General features: G+C 46.3%; 3 protein-coding genes across 4 annotated transcripts; all 3 read right to left on the reverse strand.

Annotated features, from left to right (window-relative positions):
- Positions 1 to 984: 984 nt before the first annotated feature.
- LOC138387085 (syntenin-1-like) lies at positions 985 to 1,800 on the reverse strand. 2 transcript variants are annotated; one of them, XM_069473973.1, is made up of 2 exons: positions 1,555 to 1,800; positions 985 to 1,383 (listed from the first exon to the last, which is right to left on the reverse strand). In XM_069473973.1, exons 1-2 carry the CDS (start codon positions 1,798 to 1,800, stop codon positions 985 to 987), a joined length of 645 nt encoding a protein of 214 aa, XP_069330074.1. The 2 variants fall into 2 exon arrangements, with proteins under 2 accessions (XP_069330074.1, XP_069330073.1); XM_069473972.1 differs by having other exon boundaries at positions 985 to 1,800.
- Positions 1,801 to 9,455: 7,655 nt separating this feature from the next.
- On the reverse strand, positions 9,456 to 12,390 carry LOC138385874 (butyrophilin-like protein 9). Its single transcript, XM_069472070.1, has 3 exons — positions 12,267 to 12,390; positions 10,917 to 10,994; positions 9,456 to 10,081 (listed from the first exon to the last, which is right to left on the reverse strand). The coding sequence occupies exons 1-3, from the start codon at positions 12,388 to 12,390 to the stop codon at positions 9,456 to 9,458; spliced, it is 828 nt and encodes a 275-aa protein (XP_069328171.1).
- A 120-nt stretch (positions 12,391 to 12,510) lies between these two features.
- On the reverse strand, positions 12,511 to 20,564 carry LOC138387086 (butyrophilin-like protein 9). The gene is made up of 9 exons (XM_069473974.1): positions 20,447 to 20,564; positions 19,067 to 19,414; positions 17,464 to 17,745; positions 14,953 to 15,081; positions 14,748 to 14,780; positions 14,478 to 14,498; positions 13,333 to 13,353; positions 13,077 to 13,103; positions 12,511 to 12,548 (listed from the first exon to the last, which is right to left on the reverse strand). Exons 1-9 carry the CDS (start codon positions 20,562 to 20,564, stop codon positions 12,511 to 12,513), a joined length of 1,017 nt encoding a protein of 338 aa, XP_069330075.1.
- Between the last annotated feature and the right edge of the window lie 881 nt (positions 20,565 to 21,445).

The following is a 21,445-nucleotide window of genomic DNA, read 5'->3' on the forward strand; positions in this document are numbered from 1 at the left end:
TTAAACAGATTCAAGTAGACCTACCATTCGATCCAGCAATCCCATTATTGGGCATCTACCCAAAAGAACAAAAGTCATTCTATAAAAAAAGATATCTGCACCCAAATGTTTATAGCAGCACAATTCACAATTGCAAAGATGTGGAAACAACCCAAATGCCCATCAATTCATGAATGGATTAGCAAAATGTGGTATATGTATACCATGGAATATTACTCAGCTATTGGAAATAATGGCGATATGGCGTCTCTTTGATTCTCCTGGAGAGAGTTGGAACCCATTCTATTAAGTAAAGTATCCCAAGAATGGAAAAATAAGCACCACATGTGCTCACCAGCAAACTGATTTCCCTGATCATCACCTAAGTGCACATTTGGGAATAACACCAATTGGGTATCGGACAGAAGTGGGGGCTGGGGAGAAGGGATGGGTGTATACCTACTTGATGAGTGTGATGTGTACTGCCTGGGGAATGGACACGCTTCAAGTTCTGACTGGGGTGGATGGGGGTGGGGGGAGGGGATGGATGCATACCTACATGATGAGTGCGATGTGCACTGCCTAGAGAATGGACACACTTGAAGCTCAGACTCGGGGGGATGGAGGGGCATGGGCAATATATATAACCTGAACTTTTGTACCCCCATAATGAGTTGAAATAAAAAAATATATATATAAAATAAAGTTGATTTTTGTAAAAAAAAAGAAAGAAAGAAAGAAAATTTCACATCTGTAAAACCAGGATAAGGCTACTACTATCTTGAAATCTGAACAAGATATCAGATGAGACAGTGAGATTCCCAGCCATATGTAAGATAGGAAGGTCCTCATGCAGCATATGCCTGCTGGCTCTGGGAAAGCTTCATGTGCATAATACAGAAGGTGCCAAAGAAGGAAACTGGAGAAATTTAGCTACATTTTTGTTGTGCCATGACTTTTAAACTTCAGGAATGGTGTGGTCCATCAGACTTTTCATAATGCTTTTCAAAAAGCAGGCATGACTGTAATAGTAACTACAGTCCCGGCTGTTGACAGTATGTCTGCAATTTGAGAGTCCTTCAATCCAATAACATTCTGCCCATTGATTTCAAAGATGTTATGTTCCGTGAGGAGACTGGCTACAGAATTATCTTTGACCATGGATGTTATTTTTCTATTTTTAAAGATAAAACCAACATGTCCAGTGCTATCCTTGTGCATGATGATTGTCCGTTGAAAGGGCCTGTCACGAATGGTCATAGTAATCTTCTTTCCAAAAGGTTGTTTGAGCACCTTGTGTGCTTTATCAGAGCTCCAGCCTGCATAGTTTTCACCATTGATCTGGAGTACTTGGTCCCTGAATCTCAGACCAACCAACGAGGGTGGAGAATTAGCCTGGATTAGCTGAACAAATATACCATTATCTATCAATTTAAGCCTGAGTCCAATTTTTCCATCTTGATCCTTACACAAAATGACTTCACGAATCTCTTGTTTAATTTCTGCTCTACGAATTCCAGCGTCATTAGCAGTCACAGGAGCCACCATATAGTTCATACTGGAAGGTGTTGCTACCAACTGCCCCTGAACTGGTGCTCTAGGGACCATGGCCATATTTGCACATATTTCTTCTTCATTTAAACTCAGGCCCATGTATTGCGAGAGCTCCGGATACAGTTTAGGATAGAGATTTCCATCTTGAGATATGGGAGCAGAAGCGTCTGACAAAACTGCTGGGTTGGCAGGATTTGCAGAAAGGGCAGACTGAGCCTGAATTACTTTGTCTACCTTCAGGTCTTTAAGAGATGGATAGAGGGGCATTTCTGCAGGGTTTTTCTAGACCTCAGGGACCCGCTCACTGCTGCCTCCTCTGCTCTCTGGCACTGAATTCTGAGGCCCGAGGGAAGCAGAACAGTGTGCCATCAATGCACTTTAGAAAGATGGGGCAAATCCACACTGAATACCTCATCATTCAGCTTTAGCACGTTACAAAACTGATGATGTCATGTTGCATTTGCATGAATATAGTTAACAATACTTATAACTTGTTGCAAATTATCACTTAAAATAGTAGTTTTTGCACAGAAATGTTGCTGATGCAAGATACAATGAAAAGAAATGAGAGCATCTGGATCTGTTACTACTTTAGTAAACCTTTCATGTCTTCCTGTTATAGAAGGTACACCATCTGTATGGACACTGATTAAATTTACCAAATTCAGTCCAACTTCATGACATTTATCTTGAAAGCTGTTGAAGGTATCTATTCCCTGTGTTCTGTTCTCAAGAGCGCCCAAAGCGAGTAATTCTTCATAGCAAAGAAAATCTTCTGTTATGAACAGAATGAAATATAAAACCTTCACCAAGTCAGTGTTATCAGTTGACTCATCCAAAGCAATTGAATAATATATACTTTCCTGTTCAAGTATTGCAAATATTACATGAAGTTGTTCTATTAAGTTGAAGGCTAACTCATTCTGCCAATGAGTTATTGTTCTCCTTGAAAGAGGCAGCTGTTTGTACTTTGAAATGTTATTGGGGTCTAAGCATCCTACAACTTTGAGAATGCATTCTTTTACAATTTCTACATCACTGAATGGTTTCCTCTTTTTCTGGAGAATATAAGCTACTTTATAAGTTGCCTCAGTGACAATATTTCCAGGTCTTACTGCTGCTTGAAAGAATTGTTTTTGCTTTTGCTTTTGATCTTCTAATTTCTGCACTACAACCTTTGATGCCTCTCCTCTAATTTAAAATATTTGTGGTCCGTATGAGTGTTATAATGCTGATGAGCATTGAATTTCTTTAATGTTGGAATTGCAGTAGCACAAGCAAGCAGATCATCTTATCTTTAGCAGAAACAAGATAATATTGCAATTCCCAATCCTCATTAAAAATCTGTTTTCTTCCTTTAGTGTTTTCTTGGTCTTCTTTGACATGAAGACAGACAGAATTAAAAAAATACTGTCGATCTGTGTGACTATTCACAAATTCCACTTCAAACAGAGACACCTTGCACCATTGCCAAAATCTTATAACAAACTGGCATACTCGACCCCCATAAACTCTCACCAAACAGCCTTGTGCGGCAGTGGCGCCAGTCAGGCAGGGGAAGTTGGAACTAAATCATGAACATAGCAGCCATGAATTTAGCTCTTGTGGCTTACTAATGTTCTAATTGTGCTGGTCAATCTGGGAGGATTATTTTGTTGAAATTTGTTTTATTCTTTGGTATTTTAAATATGTTCATTTTAAAGATAAAAATACAAAAGACAAAAAAATGTATTAATATAAATAAAAGGATTTGTTCTGTAAAATTTGAATTCGGTCCAAAGGCCACACTTAAGGACCTGAAAGGCCACCGGTTCCCCAGCCCTGACCTAGTCCAACCTCTGCCTTCAGCAGTTTGTCAATTACCGTCAGTGTTCCTATTGGTTCTGGTTCCTGCCGCAGGCTTCTCCTCTTGGGTTTCTGCTCCCAGTAAGCTGGGATTCTCTGTATCTGCCTCTCTCTCTCCAGTTTTCAGGGCAGTGGTTTGCCCTGTGACCTCAATTCTCTGCTGGACCTAAGAAGAGCTATTATTTTTTAGTTTGTTCAGTTGTTTTCTTAAAAGGATGGGGGTGATGCTTCCAAGTTCTTTATATGGCTGGGCAGAATCCAGAAGTCTAGGCTGCCTTTTCACTGTGCCAGAGTTTCCCTCCCATGGCTGCCAACAGAGAGACCTATTCCACTTCAGTGACCCATTTTCTCTCTTCTGACCTTGTTTGGCTTCATGATATTGCTCAATTCTCTGGCTCCTTTGACCCAATGAGGAAAACTTGTCCAGCAAGAAGGCAACAGTTAAAGTTCTATTTAGATGCACTCAGTACCTGGCCCTACTATGAGCTCTAGGGTTAGTAAAAGGCAGATGACAGTTGGTCCCCTGCTTGTGTGGGGCTTACCTTTCCAAAACCAGCCTCAGGCCCCTCAAGGACCCCTCCAGCCCTGGTGTTGCCCAGCTCACCTGCTGCTTCCCTGTTTCCCAGTTCTAGGGCTCTACTGGGTCCCTCACTGACCAGCTCTTCTCCAAGGCCATGCTCCAGGGGAGGACTGGAGAACATTCCAGGGAGGCAGCAACAGTGGCCACTACACGGAGCACCAGCAATGACGTGGTTTTGGACCTTTGTCTACAAAATCTTTGAATTGTTACTGAGAAAGGAAGTGAGAGTTTCTCAGCCTGATGTGGACTGTGGCAGCCAGTACACAGGGGTCCGCTGGCTGGAAGAGGAGCCCCCCAAGTCTCATCAGTGTGGGGGGCCCCCTGAGCCTTGGCCCTTTGTAGGACTGAGTTCTGGGCCACAGCTTTGGAAGCAGCACAGTCTCCAGATGCAACACTGCCTGGAGCCAGGGTGGAGCAAGAGCCCGAGAGGGAAGAAAGCCAATGGTTGAGAGGCCCAGCACTGGGCTACAGACTCCATACCAGAGGCTCCCATCCTGGGGTTAAGGTGGAAGAGCGCCAGCATCATTAAGTTTGCAATAATTCTTTTAAATTATTTTTGAAAATACTTTTTTAAAAAAACCTTTTAAAGAATCAGAATAGTTATATTTGGGACATTTTCTTAGATGTTAGAAACTGGAAGCTTAATTCTGCAAAGTATATATTGACAACAGTTTCCATGTGGAAAAAAATATTTTTTAGAAACAAATTTTGGCTTCAGTGAACACACTCTGATCCTAGTATCTGCTGTGCCCATGGTCTGGAAGAGAAAAAGCAACCATTCGCCATTCTTTGACACATGTATTGAAACATGCTGCTGTGTGTGCAAAGGAACCCACTTTTATGCTTGCATATTTTGCATTGAATGTCTATTTAACTTGCATAATTATGCTTGGAGTCCTCATAATTTTTCATTTTATGTAATTGTTTGCATTGACCATAAGTATGAATAAAAGAAATAAATGTGTGAAATCAATAAGTGGCCAGAAGAGGAACTCATTTCCTTCGTGAGGGGTTGGGGAGGGCAGGCACAGGGCCTTGGGTATGGCACTTGTGGTGAGAGGTGATTCCCCGCCCTCCATGGAGAGGAGACTGGGAGTGCTTGTCACTCCCTAAGCTGCCCCTAAAAATCACATGTCACTTCTGGGGTGACTGGAAGAAGGGGAGATTGGCATCTTGTTTGATAGGCTTCAAGATCTGCCCGGAGGAAGAGAAAACTGGGTGAAAAATCCCTTGGAAAGAGCCTACCCAACCCCCACTCAACCCACACATGAGTGCCCCAAGGCTCAGAAGAACACCTGGAAGCTAGACTTACTGAGCCCCTTGGCTGCATCCTTTGCAAGCATGCTGTCTGCGGGGTGAGAAGAATGTGGGAGAGTCCTGGCAGGAATGGGTGGGGCAGAGGTGAGGGGTTCAGTCAAGCTGTAGGAACAGAGAAATGGGGAGGGCTCGGGAGGTCATGGCTGCATCATTTTTCTCATTTTTCTTTCTTTGCTCAGTGCAGAAGGAGCACAAGAGCCTGTCAGAGGGGATGAGGAGGTTTCCTACAGGCACAACAGCCCTGCCCCACTGCAGGCTCCCAGGCCTCCATGGGGTCAGAATTGGATATAAGGTCAGAGTCTGCAAACTGGACAGATCATTTAGTGATTAGACTTATGTGAAAACTATGGGCTCTGCCCAAGATGCTACTGGGGGACAAGAATGAGGGGTCTAGGGAGATTTGAAAAATATAAGAAACATGAAAACACATCATGTCCCTGTCCACTAGTGTTAAGACTGCTCAATCAAGTGGTTTCAATTATTTATTTTTAAAGTTTTCTTGATTGTTTCCATTGACAAGAGTCAGAAGGAAAAGAAGCATGGGCTCACTTTTTAAATTACAAAAGCAATACCTGCTCCCTGTAAAAAGTTATGTGCACCATAAAAATTTATGGTGCCATAGTACTCCATACCATGAATTAACCAAATTTTATTTATCTGTTCTCTTAGTAGCAAGTAGGTGATTTTCAACCTCTGCTTTCATACTGATGCAGTGAATATTCTCTTACATCTTTAGGTACTAATGCAAATGTTTCTGTAGAAGAGATTCCTGGAAGTGGAGTTGTTGGGTCAGAGGATGTTTCAGATATAGAAATTGGTAGATATTACCAAATTGGACCTCAAAGTGGGTACATCAATTTATAAGCCCACCAAAAATGTGCAGGAGTGCCCAATCTCGGGGGACCTCAGAGGTTCCCTGTGGAGCCAGGGGTATCCTGAGCCCCACTGGCTGAGGAGTCTTCTCCCACTCTGCTTGCCTTTGTGAGTGTACCACCCTCAGGCTGGCTCCAGCAGTGGGCACCTCAACTCAACCCGTCACCAGTGTATTTTTGTACACTGGGTTGGGATCCACACAGAAGTGTTGCCTTTACGCTTTCCCAGTTTGGGAGCTGGCTGCATGTGAAATGTGATCAATGGGGAGAAGGACAAACACCGTGTGCTACTATATTTTAGACACTTGGCCTGGGGTACTTGCAGGAAGGAGATGTAGGTTTGTACTCTGCAGGCTCTAGCCTTCTGGTGGCCCCCTGCATGGCCTTTGTGGTTCACAAAATGTGTAGCTGAATGTCTAAGGTCCCTTCCAGCTTTAAGGCTGGGCTTCCGCAGTATTTTGCACAGGTTATTTTTTAAAAATAATTTACTGTTGCTTTTACATCAGCTATATGTTTTCCTTTCTTATTTAATACATAAAAATGGTCCCAAAGGAATAATGACTATATATGGTCAAGGAACATATGTTTAATGTTATCGCAAAAACATTTGTGGGTAGGAGCCCAAAATATTTTCACTCTAATGCAAATGATTCTAGAAAATAAAACTTTTACCTTCTGAATATCATGTATTCATAAGGCTACAACTTTCTCTCAACAGATGACTGAACATATTTTCACAAGCTTACGAATGAACTTATTTGATTTCTTAGAGAAATCACAGTGGATGGCAAATGCCCTGTGTGGAATTGCATAAACAGTGGTATCTGGAGTTGGTGTCTCAGGAGAGCTGACCGTGGGTATCTCTTTTTGTTAGGGACTGAATGTTTGTGCCCCTCCAAAATTCTTAAGTTGAAATCCTGACCACCAGTGTGCTGGTATTAGGAGATGGAACTTTTGGGGAGGTGATTAGGTCATGAGGGTGGAGCCCTTATGATGGGACTAGTGCCCCTTTACAAATGGACCCTGGAGAACTCGCCCACTGTCTGCCATGGGAGGACACCGGGACAAATCAGCAGTTTGCCCAGAACAGAAACCTCCCCAGACCCCGACCATGCTGACACCCTGATCTTGGACTTCTAGCTTCCAGAACTGTGAGAAAGAAATTTCTGTTGTTTATAAGCCATGCAGCTATGGTATTTTATAGTAGTCCAAGCTAAGACCCTTCCCATCTCTGCCCCCAGGGACGTTACAGCTGTGGATTGAAATCTACCACAGTGGAAGTATTTTCACCATGGAAATCAGCAAAGCCTCCAGACTTTTTTTCAGGAAGCCAGTTATTGAACATTTACCAGATACCACTACATTTCTCTCTATTTATATTACTATATTTTTTAATGAATGATTTGAAAATAAAGTACAAACATCATATCCCTTTACCCCTTAATACTAAGTGTGTATTCTCTTAAAAGAACAGCATTCTCCTACATCAAAATCAGATTAAAATTTATCCAATATTACTATCTAATCCACATACCTCTTTCAAAATGTCTCTTTTGTCTCCCAATAATATTTTTTTATAGGTCTAGGATCCCTCCCACAGTCACCTATTGCATTTAGTTGTCCTGTCTCTTTGATGTCCTTTAATCTGAAAGAATTCCTTAGTCTTGCCTTGTCTTTCATGACCTTGACATTTTTGAAGAGTACCAGCCAGTTTGTCTGGTATTTCCTCATGATTTATGCATTTTGGGGGCAGGAATACCTCAAGTGATGCTGTTTTGAGGTATTCCTGCCCCCCAAATATGTACATTATGATGCAAAAGAGCGTTCTCTTCTTCCCCATGTATTTCTTTATTCATTTATTTATGTATATCAGTGGGGATGTATACATACTCATGGATTCCTATTTTACTTAAGGGGTTACAACCTATACTGACATTAAGCATTTTGATGTTCAGATTTGGCCAACGGAGGCAGCTTTCCTGTCCAGTTGAAGTCCCCCTCATTCTTTGAGCACTTTCTTATTTTCTAGTACAAGATGTTTTTAGACCCACCTTGTATTTTCCCCGCCCTAGGCCTGGGGTCAACCATTTCTCCAAAGAGCCTTAGTTCCTTTAAGTGGAAAATAGTTCTAAAAACCAAGTTCTGGGTGCTGGGTGTGCTCACTGGTACTGGGTGTTATTGTTTCTAAGCCCTCAAAGAAGCCAAAGCTAGGAACCGCACGTGTGCACGCACTCACACATCTGTCATCTGTCTGTCAGGTATAGGTGTGCTCCGTTTGTCTGCACACAGTGAAGCCTACACGTTCACAGTCATATCTCTAATTCCGGTCCCTCTCAGAGTTATTCTAGCATTTTCTCCTTTCCCCTTTCTGTAGTTTCTGTGTTTCCCTTCTCTGATGGAAAGACCTGACTTTCAGCACACTTGGTGAATTTTCTTATTCGCTCAAGCCCATCCTGTGTGCAGCCAAACCCCTCGGCCCACAGGCCAAAAGCTCAGCCCCAGTGGCTGGCTGCACCACCCTGTTCCCATCCCTGGTGCTGGAGGCGCTGATGGAAATAGTCCCCATGAAGAGGAAAAGGAAAGGGAAGAAGGAGAAAGACTCACAGATTTTGTATTTATTCAGTGTGTTATAATCCATTTTGGCATTATGCGTTTTTTATGTTCAAGTTGTTCCATAATTGGTCAGTGAAGCCCCTTCAACCTGGCTCCTGTGTCCTATTGCTAGGTCCCTACGACTTTCTGAGCACATTTTTACTTCACAGCACAAGATGTTCAAGGCTCATGTTGAAATTTCTTTGCCCCAGGCTTGGAATCAGATGTTTCTCCAACTTCATTTTAGTGGAAAATGGTATTTAAAACTAGGATCTGAGCTGCAGGTGAACTCATTGCTTATGAGGTGTCCTTCTTTCTAGGCCTTGTTACAGCTAGCACATATATATATGAAAAATATAAGACTATACCAATTAGCTGATCCCTCTAATCCACTGCCCTCTTTCTCCTATGCCAGTTTCTTTCCCATGGCCCACAGTGGGCACCCTGGCTCCCGGCAAGATTAGTATATTTTTACTCATTTGCTCAATCCTACAATACATACAAATGAACCTTGGAATTGCCTCTTTTCTTTAAAGAAAATCATACACGTACATATTTACATAGGCAAAGGTCCCTCTCGTTGCCCATCTCCCCCGCTGTGCTTTGCTGAGGCTTCAGCGACATTTGGGTCGGTGCACTTGCTCACTTCAGAGGCAGCAGGAGAGCAAAGCGCCAGCTCGGGTATCCCGGGAGCCGCCCAGGGTCGCGAGAGCACCTCACCACAGGCCCAGGGCGGGGGCTGAGGGGTCATAGGGCTGTAACCACGTGTCATTGTCGTCCTCTTCGGGGACGCGTGTCCCTCTAGCTGGCAACGGGCAGATGGCCAAGGGATCCGGGCGTTCGCTGCCGTCGTGGGCTCTGGGTCTGAAATAGGCACAGAGCGAGTCTGGGAAGGTGTCGGTGAAGGTGAAGATGTGGGAGCCGTCGGACACATTGAAGAAGGACAGCTTTCCCGCATCGCAGTCCAGGAGGACGCCCACGCGCCGGGGGGGCACGCGCAGGGAGAGCGCGACGCGGTGCGGGTCCAGCACAAAGTACTCGCAGCCGTTCCACAGCCCCATCACCCAGTAGCCGCAGGCGGGGCTCAGGCGCGCCGGCCCCGCGCGCGGCACCGCGGCCAGGCAGGCGCCCAGGAACCAGCGGCTGCGGCGGCCCACGTGCACCTCCCAGTAGTGGCGGCCGGCGGAGAAGCGCTCGCGGCTCAGCACGCACGTCTGCTCTGAGAACCGCTGCGGGTCGCTGGGCGCGGGGCCCTGCGCCACTCCGCGGGAGTACACGCTCATGCCATCTTCGGAGACCTCCAGGCTGGGGTGCGCCGAGGCATGATCCAGAGTCACATCCACTGCAGAGACACAGGGTTAGTGCCTGCCCAGGGCCGTTCCGGGCCCTGTCTGTCCCCTTCCCCTGAGAGGCAAACCGCTAGTTTCTCCTGGTGGACCAATGGGCAAAATCGTCACCGCCATCCCCACCCTTGCTACCCGCCTCCCCAGGGCTGAAGTGGCATGCAAGTCACTCCTGAGCATTTGACAGTGGCAGGAGGAATCATATTCTTTCCTGAACTGGAAGGTCCCTGAATTCCACACCGGTGCCACAGAGACCAGAGATGACAAACGAGGTCAGTTCATTGATGGAGCCGCGTCCTGGTCAGGGGAAGGGCTGGTTCTACTCCCTGCTGGCCTACCACCCTGTGTGACCTTGATATCATCAGATGAGCTCTAGGTTTTACAGTAATTTTTGGATTTTAAAAGGGCCTTTGAGATCATCTAGTCCAGTGCCCTGCACTCTACCCCATCCCCCAAAACACCCCATGTGACAGTTGGGAACCTAGAGGATCCTTTCTGTCAGAGGTCTGAGCGGTTCCTTACAGAGTCTGCATTCTCTCCTGCAAACAGGGCTGAGAGCAGCCTTCCTGCCAGATGGAAACAAATCTAGTAACACCCAGGAAGCTATGTGTTTGGGAGCACGTGTATGTGTGTGCACACAAGCATGTATGCCTGTGTATGTGTGCACGTGCAGGCACATGTGTCATGTGTGCAAGTGTGCATGTGTGTCTGTGTGTGCAGGCCCCAAATGTCACTACTGGAAAGACCCTTCCTCTAATCTTAATTCTCTCCACCTCCCTTCTTTTTAAGATCCAGCCAATGCAAGCCACAAGTCAGTTTCTCAGCTTCAGTTACCTGCATATTTTTGGGCTGCTCTCCACTCTGAAACCAAACAGAGACAGAAAAGAGGCTTAGAAATTCGAGTCAGTAACTCTGGAACCTTGAGAGAGGCTCAAGATGCATGAGGGATGCCTGCAAATCAAATTACCCCATTCCCACGGTGACAGCTGGTTTGGATCCAGACTGGGTCCACCATGGTATTTTCCTGACAATTTGGGATTGTGTAGAGGCCTGGTGTAAGTGGTAGGTTATACCAGAGCTATATGCACACTAATTTCGTGTTGGCAAAAGCAGGAGAAGGGAGCCTCTGGGTAGGGAGAATATATTTCAGCATCCTAGATGCCCTAAGGGATGGAAATGAAGCCTCAGCCCCTCATTGGCCAGGCTCAGTCCCCAGGAGCTCGGAGCGCAGCTCTTGCCCCAAGATGCCCTCTAGATAACCTGTCCTCCCTTAACAGGCCTCCTTACTGTGAGCCATTCTGAGTGGATTTCTGTTTTGTTTTATTTTGTTCTGTTTTGTAAGAAAGAGATAACCAAGTCACGAAATAGCAAAAGCAATACAAGACATTCTCAGAGCTAGGTAAATTGATAGCAGGGATTTTTCAACCCTGGTTTTGCTTCAGGATAACCAGTGGAACTTTGAAAACATATACCTCTTGTGCAGAATAACTCAATTCTATTAAGATATTGATTCTCCTCAGATTTGTAAGTTCAAAGCCATCCCATGCAAAACTTTTGGATTTAAGGAGCTTCATAAATCTATCCTAAAATTTATATTTTAAAAAGGTCTATTAACTTTAAAAAGAAAGTGGAAATGGGGAAGGAGAACTTACACTTTCAGATACTATAAAATGGAATATGCACCGAAGGTGGTTGCCCACATCAATGGGGGATCGGGGTGGTGCAATAAATGGCTTTGGAAAGATTGACTCACTGTATGGAGAAAAATCACTGGATTCTCACCCAACACCACATAAAACGGCAAGTTCTAGATGGATCAAAAACCTACACATAACACATAAAAAGTTAATAGAAAAAAGTGTAAGAGAATATGTTTGTAACCTATGTGTGAGGAAGTTCTTCAACAAAACTTCAAAAACGTAAACCATAAGGTAAAAATTTGATGAATTAGGTTTTATAAAAACCAATGATTTCTTTTCAATAAAGGGAACCATGGACAAAGCTAATAGCAGATGACAGACTAGAGGGAATAATGTTATGTGTATATATTCCTATTAATTGATAAGAAAAGACAGCAATCCCAGAAGAAAATGGGCAAAGGCTGTAAACTGGCAATTTTCAAAAGAGGTAGTCTCCAAAGTCAACCAGCATATAAAGACATGAGGCATTACTATCTCTACTGACTGGCAAACTTAGAAAGCTGGCTCACACAGACGTGGGCACACAGAGCCTCCATGCAGGGCGACAGCAGGATGATGGCGCTGCCTTCGGGGATCCCTCCCTTCCACTTAGCGCATAGACCTCCCATGGGCTAGCCATCCCTGTCCTGTGTATATGTCCCACAGAAATTTCCACAGAGGGCAATAAAGTGACACGTTTGGGCCTATTCACTCAATGTTGTTTGTGGTGGTGCGGAGTTAGAGGCAGCCTATACTCCAGGAGGGCGGCTGACTAAAACGGAGCACTCTGCGGCTAGGAGGAGCAGACCAAACGCACACAGGTAGCAGAGATGGATATTTAAACACAGTGATGCATGAGAAAAGCAAGGAACAGCACAGGACTATAAATGTCATTTACATGAACTGTAATACAGGTGCACAAAATACATATTCACATTTTGCAAGGATACATGCAACACATACACATTACACTGCTTTATGGATGGAAGGGAGGGAGGTATGGGGAGAAATATTTACATGTACAGTAACATACCTACCCGCACCCACTGTCAGAGTCTTTGAGGGTGGCCACAAGGAGTCTAGGCGACTCTGATGTGCGACCAAGATTGAAACCAGTGGTTTGCAGGGTGCTTAGGCCTCAAGACTATATAAAAGTAAAACTCGAGTATAACCTCTACCCAGTGACATAGATTAACACATGCTGTGTGAGGCTGTGCAATGAAACCAGAATGAAATGTGGTTGGTTAATGAGAATGAGCTGGATTGGGGTGCTAGGACATATGAGGAACAGAGAGAAAGAGCAGGCTTCACTCACCAGCCTGGCCTTCAGCCCTTCTCCAGTCTGATGCAGCCAAGGGAAAACCAGGAATTAGAACAACAGGGCCCTGAGCTTCCCTGCTCACTCATCACAGCTTGCACCCAGCCCTATCTCCTCCCCTCTCTCCTGCCACCCACACAGCTAGCAGGGGGCCAGCCTGGACAACATACCTGGTTGGGAGATGAGAAGATACATGGATAACCAGATGCAAAAATGTGGGTGAGAAGAGATAGTTCTAAGAGGGGTCACTTACCAAGCTCTGTTTGAAGCTTCTCTATAAATAGAGCACAGGGAGAAAACATCAGCTTTCAGTTGATTAACCACATTTCCCAGGCAGTTAGGCCACCAGGAAGAGATTCCTCAGTTTTAACCCACTACTAAACCCAACTTAGTCCTCGCCTTTTCATGGCCCTAGAAAAGGAGGCCGATCTGCAGGATTCTTATGCCTCATCCCATCTGCTCAAAGGCAGAAATATGCACAAGGCCTTGAAGGAGACACAGGCCTTAATACTGAGGTGCCTCTTCCGAGGGTTCAGCTGGTTCATTCACCCTGAAATCACAAGCTCTTCCTGAGGAGCTCCTGAAGAAGTCCAGGCACTGAGCACAGCCTGTGTGAGCCTCACGGTCACTTAGTGGGTACATCATTTAAAGGACTGGAAGGAAATCATAACCAATTACTTCCTCTGACTGGATACCAAGGGCTGAAATGTCACACTCTATTAAAAGTAAATGCTCCTAGGAAAGGCAACTTTATATATATATTCAGACTATGTGTTAATGACTTAGGGCTGTTTTTTTTGAATTCCCCCTGAAGGACAAGATAGACTGTGAGACAAGATTCCTCAACCTCACAGTTTTGTCTGATTGCTCCATCCCCTACACCACGGTGGCCTTTCCCTCCATCTTCTTTCCTTTGGGTTCACTCTCCCCTCCTCTGTACAGACACAAGCCCCCGCCCATTTCAACTGGCTGAGTCCCGCTGGGGAGAAAAGTACATGTGAAAAGTTACTCCCACTTGGCGCAAATTATAGGTGCCACCTTTCCTAGTGGCTTTTGTATTAAAAAGGGAAGGATTTCCTAGGAAGATGAATCAGAGGGAGTAAACGTTTAATTGTTTAATTGTGGAATTTTAACTGATTCAGCTAATTTGCAGGGGAGGAGCTGGCAGGGTCTGTCCGGCGATCTCAGGCAGACCTTGTTGGCTGCTGTGCAAAGGCAGTCAGCCATCATTTCAGCCCGTGGAAGCAGAGACGGTGGGGGGGGGGGGGGGGGTGTTCAGAAGAATTATACAGTTGCCATCTGTCTCCGTCCAAAGGGAGCCTAAAACCAGTGAACCTGTCCTCCCGCCCCGTGCTCAGGCCTACAAGGCAGCACTGCTTTGCGGCACCCAGAACTTACCCAACTCTGCTATGAGTTTCCCTGGAGAAACAAAACAGACAAAAAACAAAGAAAAGAGTCAAATGTCTCAGGTTGGGGACTGAGTCAGATAGGACAGTTGGATTAACACGAAGGCCTCATTTCCCCGAAGTGCTCAGACTCCAGGGGCCCAGGCTGGGCTGCACAGGGTGTCTCCAGGCAGGGCCAGGGGGATCCCCCCGGCCAGGGGCTGAGCTCCCGCCCTGCTGACCGGCGCCGGCTTTCTGCTAGTCCACCCTCCCCGCTGCTTACCTTGTTTCTTTGCAGCCTGCTGCTTTAGCTTTTCTGAAAGCAAGAAGGAGGGGGAGAAAGAAGACTGAGTCGGCGCCCTCCCTGCCTGTCTCCGGGTCCCAGCCTTGCAGGGCGCTTCCTCAGACCCCTGGGTGCAGCTCCTGCCAGGTGCCCCCCTTTCCTCCCGAGCAAAGCAGGCTTTGGGAGGGACCCCGGCGACCCCTACCTTGGGACCTCCGCTGCTTGTGAAGGAAATACAGCGCCGGCGTGCCAAGGACAGCCAGGAGCAGCGGCAGTGCCGCCAGCATCCCTAGGAAAGCTCTCTTCCAGGGGGACGCTCCGGGTAAAAATACGTCTGGAAAACGCCCCACAGAGAGTTGTCTCTATTTAAGTGCCACTAAACACTCAGAGACAAGATGACCCTGACCCCGCGTGCCGGAAAACCTTCCGAGTGACCTCTGGTTGCTGGCTACACCTTCGGGCGCACTCGAGCGCGGGCGGGCGTGTGCCGGGGTGGCGTCCTAGGACTCGCCTCACGGGAGGGGACGGTGCCGCGAGCGGGACCAGAGGGCGGGCGCTGGTGGCACCCCACCCGGCTTGGAAGTTCTGTGACCACAGCCCCGACCACCCTCCACTCCCTCCCACTCTTGCCCTGCGACCCAAAGACGCGAGAATCCGCGGTGCTTTGTTTGTGCCGGGAACCCGGTGAGCCACTCTTCACCGGGCTGCTGCTGCGCGATCCACAAGTCATCTCGTCGCTTCTTTGCAAACATTTGGCTTCTACATCTGTTCTCACCACACTTTTGGAAGAATTGACAACAAAGCCACGTGCGTGCTGACCTGCAGCTTCCCTTCCCCGCAAAGGGCAGAGACTGGACCGAGGCCAGAAGGTGAAGAGAGATGGCAAAAATGCAGAGTAACCTTTGTGGCAATTTAATACTCTATTGGGTCTGTTGAACCTAATTATTAAAAAATGGTTCTTTTACCTCTGAGATCTTTTTAAAAATATATTTTTTTCTTTTTTTATTGTGCTAAAGTGTACATAACATAAACTTACCATCTTTAAGTGCATGCCACTTAAAGTCATTCTTCTGCGTGCCATTTTTAAGTGTACAGTTCAGTGGCATTAAGTCCATTCACCAATATCCACCTCCAGAACTTTCTCATCTTCCTAAACTGAAACTCTGTACCCATTACACAATAATTCTCCAATCCCTGCTCTGCCCAGCCCCTGGCAACCACTCTCCATCTCTATGAATTTGACTAGTTTAGGTGCCTCATATAAGCAGAATCATACAATATTTTTCCTTTTGTGTCTGGTTTATAATTCAAGTCAGTGTTATTTTGGCTTTTAATTTTATTTTTCTACCAGTGCATTTTTATTGTATCATACTGGATCACAATAGATTGCTCTTTCACCACTTGTCAATTGTGAAACACTGACTCAAGTTTGAGAACACGGGCTTCAGGGCCTGATGTCTCTCTGACCTGCCACCCTCACCCTTGCCCCTCTGGCCTTGCTGCTCTGCTAACAGCCAGATGTGGTCCCCTCTCCGGGAATGCCCTTCCTGCAGGTATCCATGGTACTCATGCCCTCTGTAAAGGGGTCCACGCATACAAATATACACAAATCTAAACATTTATATAAAAATTCATTTTATATAAATTTAATAATAAATATAAATAATATAAATTTAAATTTATATAAATAACTAAAAAGAAACTATTGTATTTTGCCTGGTACAAAATGAGAAAAAGACTCCCTCTTCTTTCCTTTTCTTAGTTCATTTACTTTAGAAGACTTGTAAGCTCTTTGTCTATGTATGCCGGCTTTATAACTCAAGAATGTTTTTCTTAAGGGCTATTTCTCTGAAATGTAAACATTAAGGAGAAAATACCACATGGAGATTCAAGTCTCAGAGGAGTTTAGCTCAGGTGCCTGGCTCCAAGCTGTAACTACATGCTTGCCCTAGAGTCATCACATGCTTTGTTTTTCCTTGGATAAAGGCAGTTAGCAACACAGATGGCCACCCCAATTACTAGGGGGATTTAGAATAAATTGTGTGCTGCCAAGTCCTATTGAAGACAAGTTATTGTTCATCTCGAGAACATGTACTCAGTGGGTTGTATCTGCCTGACTATATCAAAGAGTGACATTTCTTTCTGTTATAATTATATAACTATTGATTTGGACTGATGTGATAAATGATCCACAGGTTGGGTTTGTCCTCAAAACTTAAAACAATTAGAGCCATGAACACTAAATCCTTTGGTGGGTGCCTCATGGTAAGAGTTTGATAATACAAAATGACCTCACCTTCATGTCATTGCCTAAACATCTACTTCCCTGACCCCACCGTATTCTCCACTGGAATGAGAACCTGAGGACAGGGACTTGGGGCACACGTGGGTGCTAAATAAATATTGTTTGAGGGTTGGAATTAGGAACGTGGGCTCTCATGATGACCTCTAAGGCGTAGAATTCTTGAGTTTTAATGCATGACCTTTGGCACAGAAATGTTGGCTCCCCGAGGCCTCTGCTGCTTCCTGTTTTGGTTGTCGGTTTTATTCTTAGCATGTTCCTGTATCCAAGTTGCTGCCTTTTCAGCTGTCAAGGCCAGCCCAGCCCACACGCAGCCAGGCCCAGTACCACTGTGTCTTTATGGACTGCCTCTGGGCTAATGCACATGGAGGAAGTGATGACTGGAAAGATGAGTGTGACTTGGCAACCACTGACCTGCTATCTGGACCACCAACTCTTTCTTATGGCTCAGGAGGAGATTCTGGATGGAGAAGGACACGTTGCTGTGGGCTCCCCCTCGGACAACCACAGATGTTTCCAGATTGAACAGGCCCTGGGCGTCCTGGATGATGGCTTCGGACTCTGGAGGCAGGCACTGTCCCTGATGGTCTTGCCACTGAGCCTTGGGCTTGGGGTACCAGCCACTGGAGCTGCACCTCAGCTGAATGCCTTCTTCCTTGAAGCCCTCAAGGGAGATGTGAGGGTCCGAGCCCAGCCCTGGGAGAGGCAGGAGGAGTGGGAAAGATCAGGCTTCTTGCAAATTGTGCATGAAGTTCACCATTTGTAGTTACCATAAAGCATCACGAACTGTGACTGCTCATAACGTATGTGTGGGCTCGCAGTCCCCCATCTATGGATTATAAACGACAGTCTAAATCAGTGGTGGCATGTGGGGACAGTACTACCCCTGAGGGACATTTGGAAATATGATGGGGTCATTTGGTGGGGAAGGGCTACTGGGATTTAGTCATATTATTCAAGGGACAATCCCTCTAGAATGAAGAATAGTCTCCCCCCAAACTCTAATACATTAGAATTGTGAATCTTCTATCTCTTTTGAATCCCACCAGATTTCCATGCCTGTGTTATAGGCACTCCTTTATCTCCTCCTCATGGAGTTAGCTTTATATGTTGAATATGCAAAAGATTAATATGGTTTAAGCATCAATGCTGTGTAAGAATATGTACCAGGAAGGAGTGTCCCAGGCCTTTCTCTATCCTTTCCCTTCCATCACGCCCCTCCTTAATTAACCAATTTCATTAGTTTCCAGTTTATCCTTCCTGTGTTTCTTTTGCAATGTTTATCCTTTCTTACACACACAAATATATATTATTGAACCTCTTTTGCATCTTGCTTTTTTCTCTTAAAAATGCATCCTAGAAATCACTCCACATCCCTTCATAGAGCATCTCCCATTCTTTCAGCTGCACAGTACCTACCACTCCATTAGGTAGGTGGATCATACTCAGCTCTCGTGCTTGGACATTTAGGTGGCTTCCACTATTTTGCAATTATAAATAATGCTACAGCAATTAAATTTATAGTATGCCTTTTTCACATTGGAGGTGTTGAGGATGTACCTTCAGGGAAAATTCCTGGAGGTGAGCTTGCTGTGTCAGAGGGAGATGCACAGCTAGTCCTTGCAGGCATTGCCAAATCCCCTGCCCTGAAGCTTCCCAACTTTGAACTCCTCTAACACCGCATGTACGAGAGGGCTTGCTCGCCATAGTGCCACCGAGCGCGTGTGGAAGAACTTTTGAATGGTCAGTCTAATAGGTAAAGAATTACATTTCGATGTAGCTTTAATTTGCCTTTCTCTCATTATGAGTAAAAATAATCAACTTTTCATATGTTTGAGCATCATTTGTGTATTTTCTTGTGAACTGTTTCTTTTGTTCATTTGCTAATGGACTTATCCCTTTCAGTTTGTAATAGTTTTTAAAAAATTACATATTTTCCCTTTCTCTGAGATTCTCTGTCTCCTTTTAAGCAAAGAGGCTGTGTCTCCTGCCCGGCTGGGGATGGCCAGCCCCGCACCTGCTACCTCCAGCTCCCAGACAGCTTCACCAGAGAAGTTGCTGGAAAGGAAGCGGCACCCGAACAGGCCCTGGTCTGAGGGCACGACGCTGTGAAGCTGCAGGACCACGCTGCCATCCACGATGTCATCCTTGATGAGTTTGGTCCTGTTCTGGAACCGGGCCATCTGCAGGCCGGGGAGCTCCTGCCGCTCACGGTACAGGTGGACCACGTCAGAGTCGCGGCTCCGGAACCAGCGAATCTCCATGTGCTCAGCGTCCAGGTAGGGCGACAGGTGGCACGGGAACTCTACCTCCTCCCCGACAAGGGCCAGGATGGGTTCCCCAGGGCCTACCACCTTGACCTCCTCTAGGATGAGAAGTCAGAACAGCCAAAAGCAACTCTCAGCAAATAAAATTTTTTTATCCAATCTCTTTGCAGCCTAGGAATCTATAGAAAACCATTCAAACGAGGAAGGTGAGACACTCTAAGGACAACCATCCAGGTTTCTTGAACAAGTAACTGTCATGGAAAAAGTGAGGGTGCACAATTAAAATGGAGGCGCCTTCCTCTTTTCACACTATTTGAGGCCCCTTGTTGCCCACAGGGTGAATATCCAATAACCTTTCTACACGTTTCCTGCTCCAGCTGTCTCTCCACACACACTGATGTCTGGCTATTTCCCTGGGTACAACCTGCCTCAGTTTACCCTCCCTCTGTCATCTTCCTGGAGAATGTGCATGCTGCAGGGCTCTGCTTAAACAGTGCCTTCCCTCCAGGGCTCTCCTTGGCTTAGCAGGGCAAAGTCTGTTCTCTTGCAGCCCTGGTCACATAACTGGGCAGCCATCTAGGTCACATCCATCCCTCTCCCTTGACTACGAACTGCTTGGGGACCTGGGCTATGCGCAGTCACCCTGGTATCACTGGTTTCCAGCCCAGGTGATGAGGGAATCATTATTGCTTTGTAGTTTACATCCTCTGTTGGCTGCTTCTTCATGAGAGATGGTAGGACCCAGTGAGGTCTTTGCTGCCCTCTAAAAGCTATTCAGGGGGTGGAGTTAAAATATGTACCAACTGGTTCAGCACAAACACAGAATAGTGATTCTCCTGGCACCCTCCCACTGTGCTCACTGCTGTGCCTGTGGACCCTGGGGTGCTGGGGAAGTGTGTAGAGGGGCTGGGGGTGGGAAGGTTGAGGAGAAGCACTCTAGATCTGCCTGGTGCTCAGGGGCAGTAGCTGTTTAACACCCAGAATGGAAACCTTCTTGTGTTATTTCAGCCTCTGGCATGGCCCGGCACTATGTTATAAGACCTCAGCCCTGGGGAGCACCAGGCAGGAGGCATAGACAGAGCTGAGGCGCTTATGTCCTGGCTGTCTGGGCTGCAGACCAGGCACGTTACCTGAGTACAGCTCCTCAGGCCGGAGGAGAAGAAGGAGGAGAAGGTGTGTGAGGAAGATGAGACTGCTGGGCAGAGACACTGGCTTCAAGGAGTCCAGGGAGACTGGGAACTCTGCCATCTCTCGTTAGCAGTAGGGCCACCTGGACAGGAACAAAGAGACGCTGGAGTGGCGCAGGGAGCAGGAGCTCAGTCCACCAGGACTGACATCTCTTGCTGCTCAGTTATTTTTTGTGTGATTCTTGAATTCCTTACTAGCTTTAATGCCCGGCTTCTTTTAAACCATGGCCGGATGTGACAGCTGCTTCTAATTTTACTAGACAACATCATTAATGGCATCACAGGCCTTGCAGGGGGACAGGGCTAAAGGGTACCAGAGGAAGCAGCTTCTGACGTGTTTATTGTGTAGAGCCAGGAATAGAGCCATACAGTGTGTGAGGGTTCAGCACCCCCCTCCTCTGCGTTTAGTGACTTTCCCCAAACAAAGGGAAATCTCTGAAGGATCTCAGATGCATTTTCATTCTCCCGGCCTCAGCGTTGTCTACTCAACCTTGCTCCCACTTCCCTTTGGCCTGGAACATCAGGTCCACAGAACAGAGGAACAAACACAGAGTTCTCTCCTTCGGAAGCCGAGTGCATGCTGTGTGGCTGCCTGCCACCTCCATCAACATCCTGGGACACTTTCCTCCAGGCCTGAGATCTCAGGTGGTGTCTCCCAAAGGTCAGCTGGTAACCGTCCCTGTGTCTATAGCACCTTCCAGGCCACAGTGATGGAGTCATCCCATCTGGCCACCCCTTCCCCACCTGTGGTCCAGGAGACCCAGTCTCAGCTCTGACAAGGGCCATCTCCTCTCCTCTCTGATGTCCCTTTGAGCCCCGGGGTAACAACTCACAGTCAGAGAGTGGGGTGTGGCCTTTGAATCTTTGGGCACATACAAACCTCTCCATTTTAGGCAGATTTCATAACTAGCTGAGCCTCAATCTCTTTGCTTGAAAAATGGA

The sequence above is a fragment of the Eulemur rufifrons genome, chromosome 7 (assembly GCF_041146395.1).
Source record: "Eulemur rufifrons isolate Redbay chromosome 7, OSU_ERuf_1, whole genome shotgun sequence".
In the NCBI taxonomy this organism is placed as follows: domain Eukaryota; kingdom Metazoa; phylum Chordata; class Mammalia; order Primates; family Lemuridae; genus Eulemur; species Eulemur rufifrons.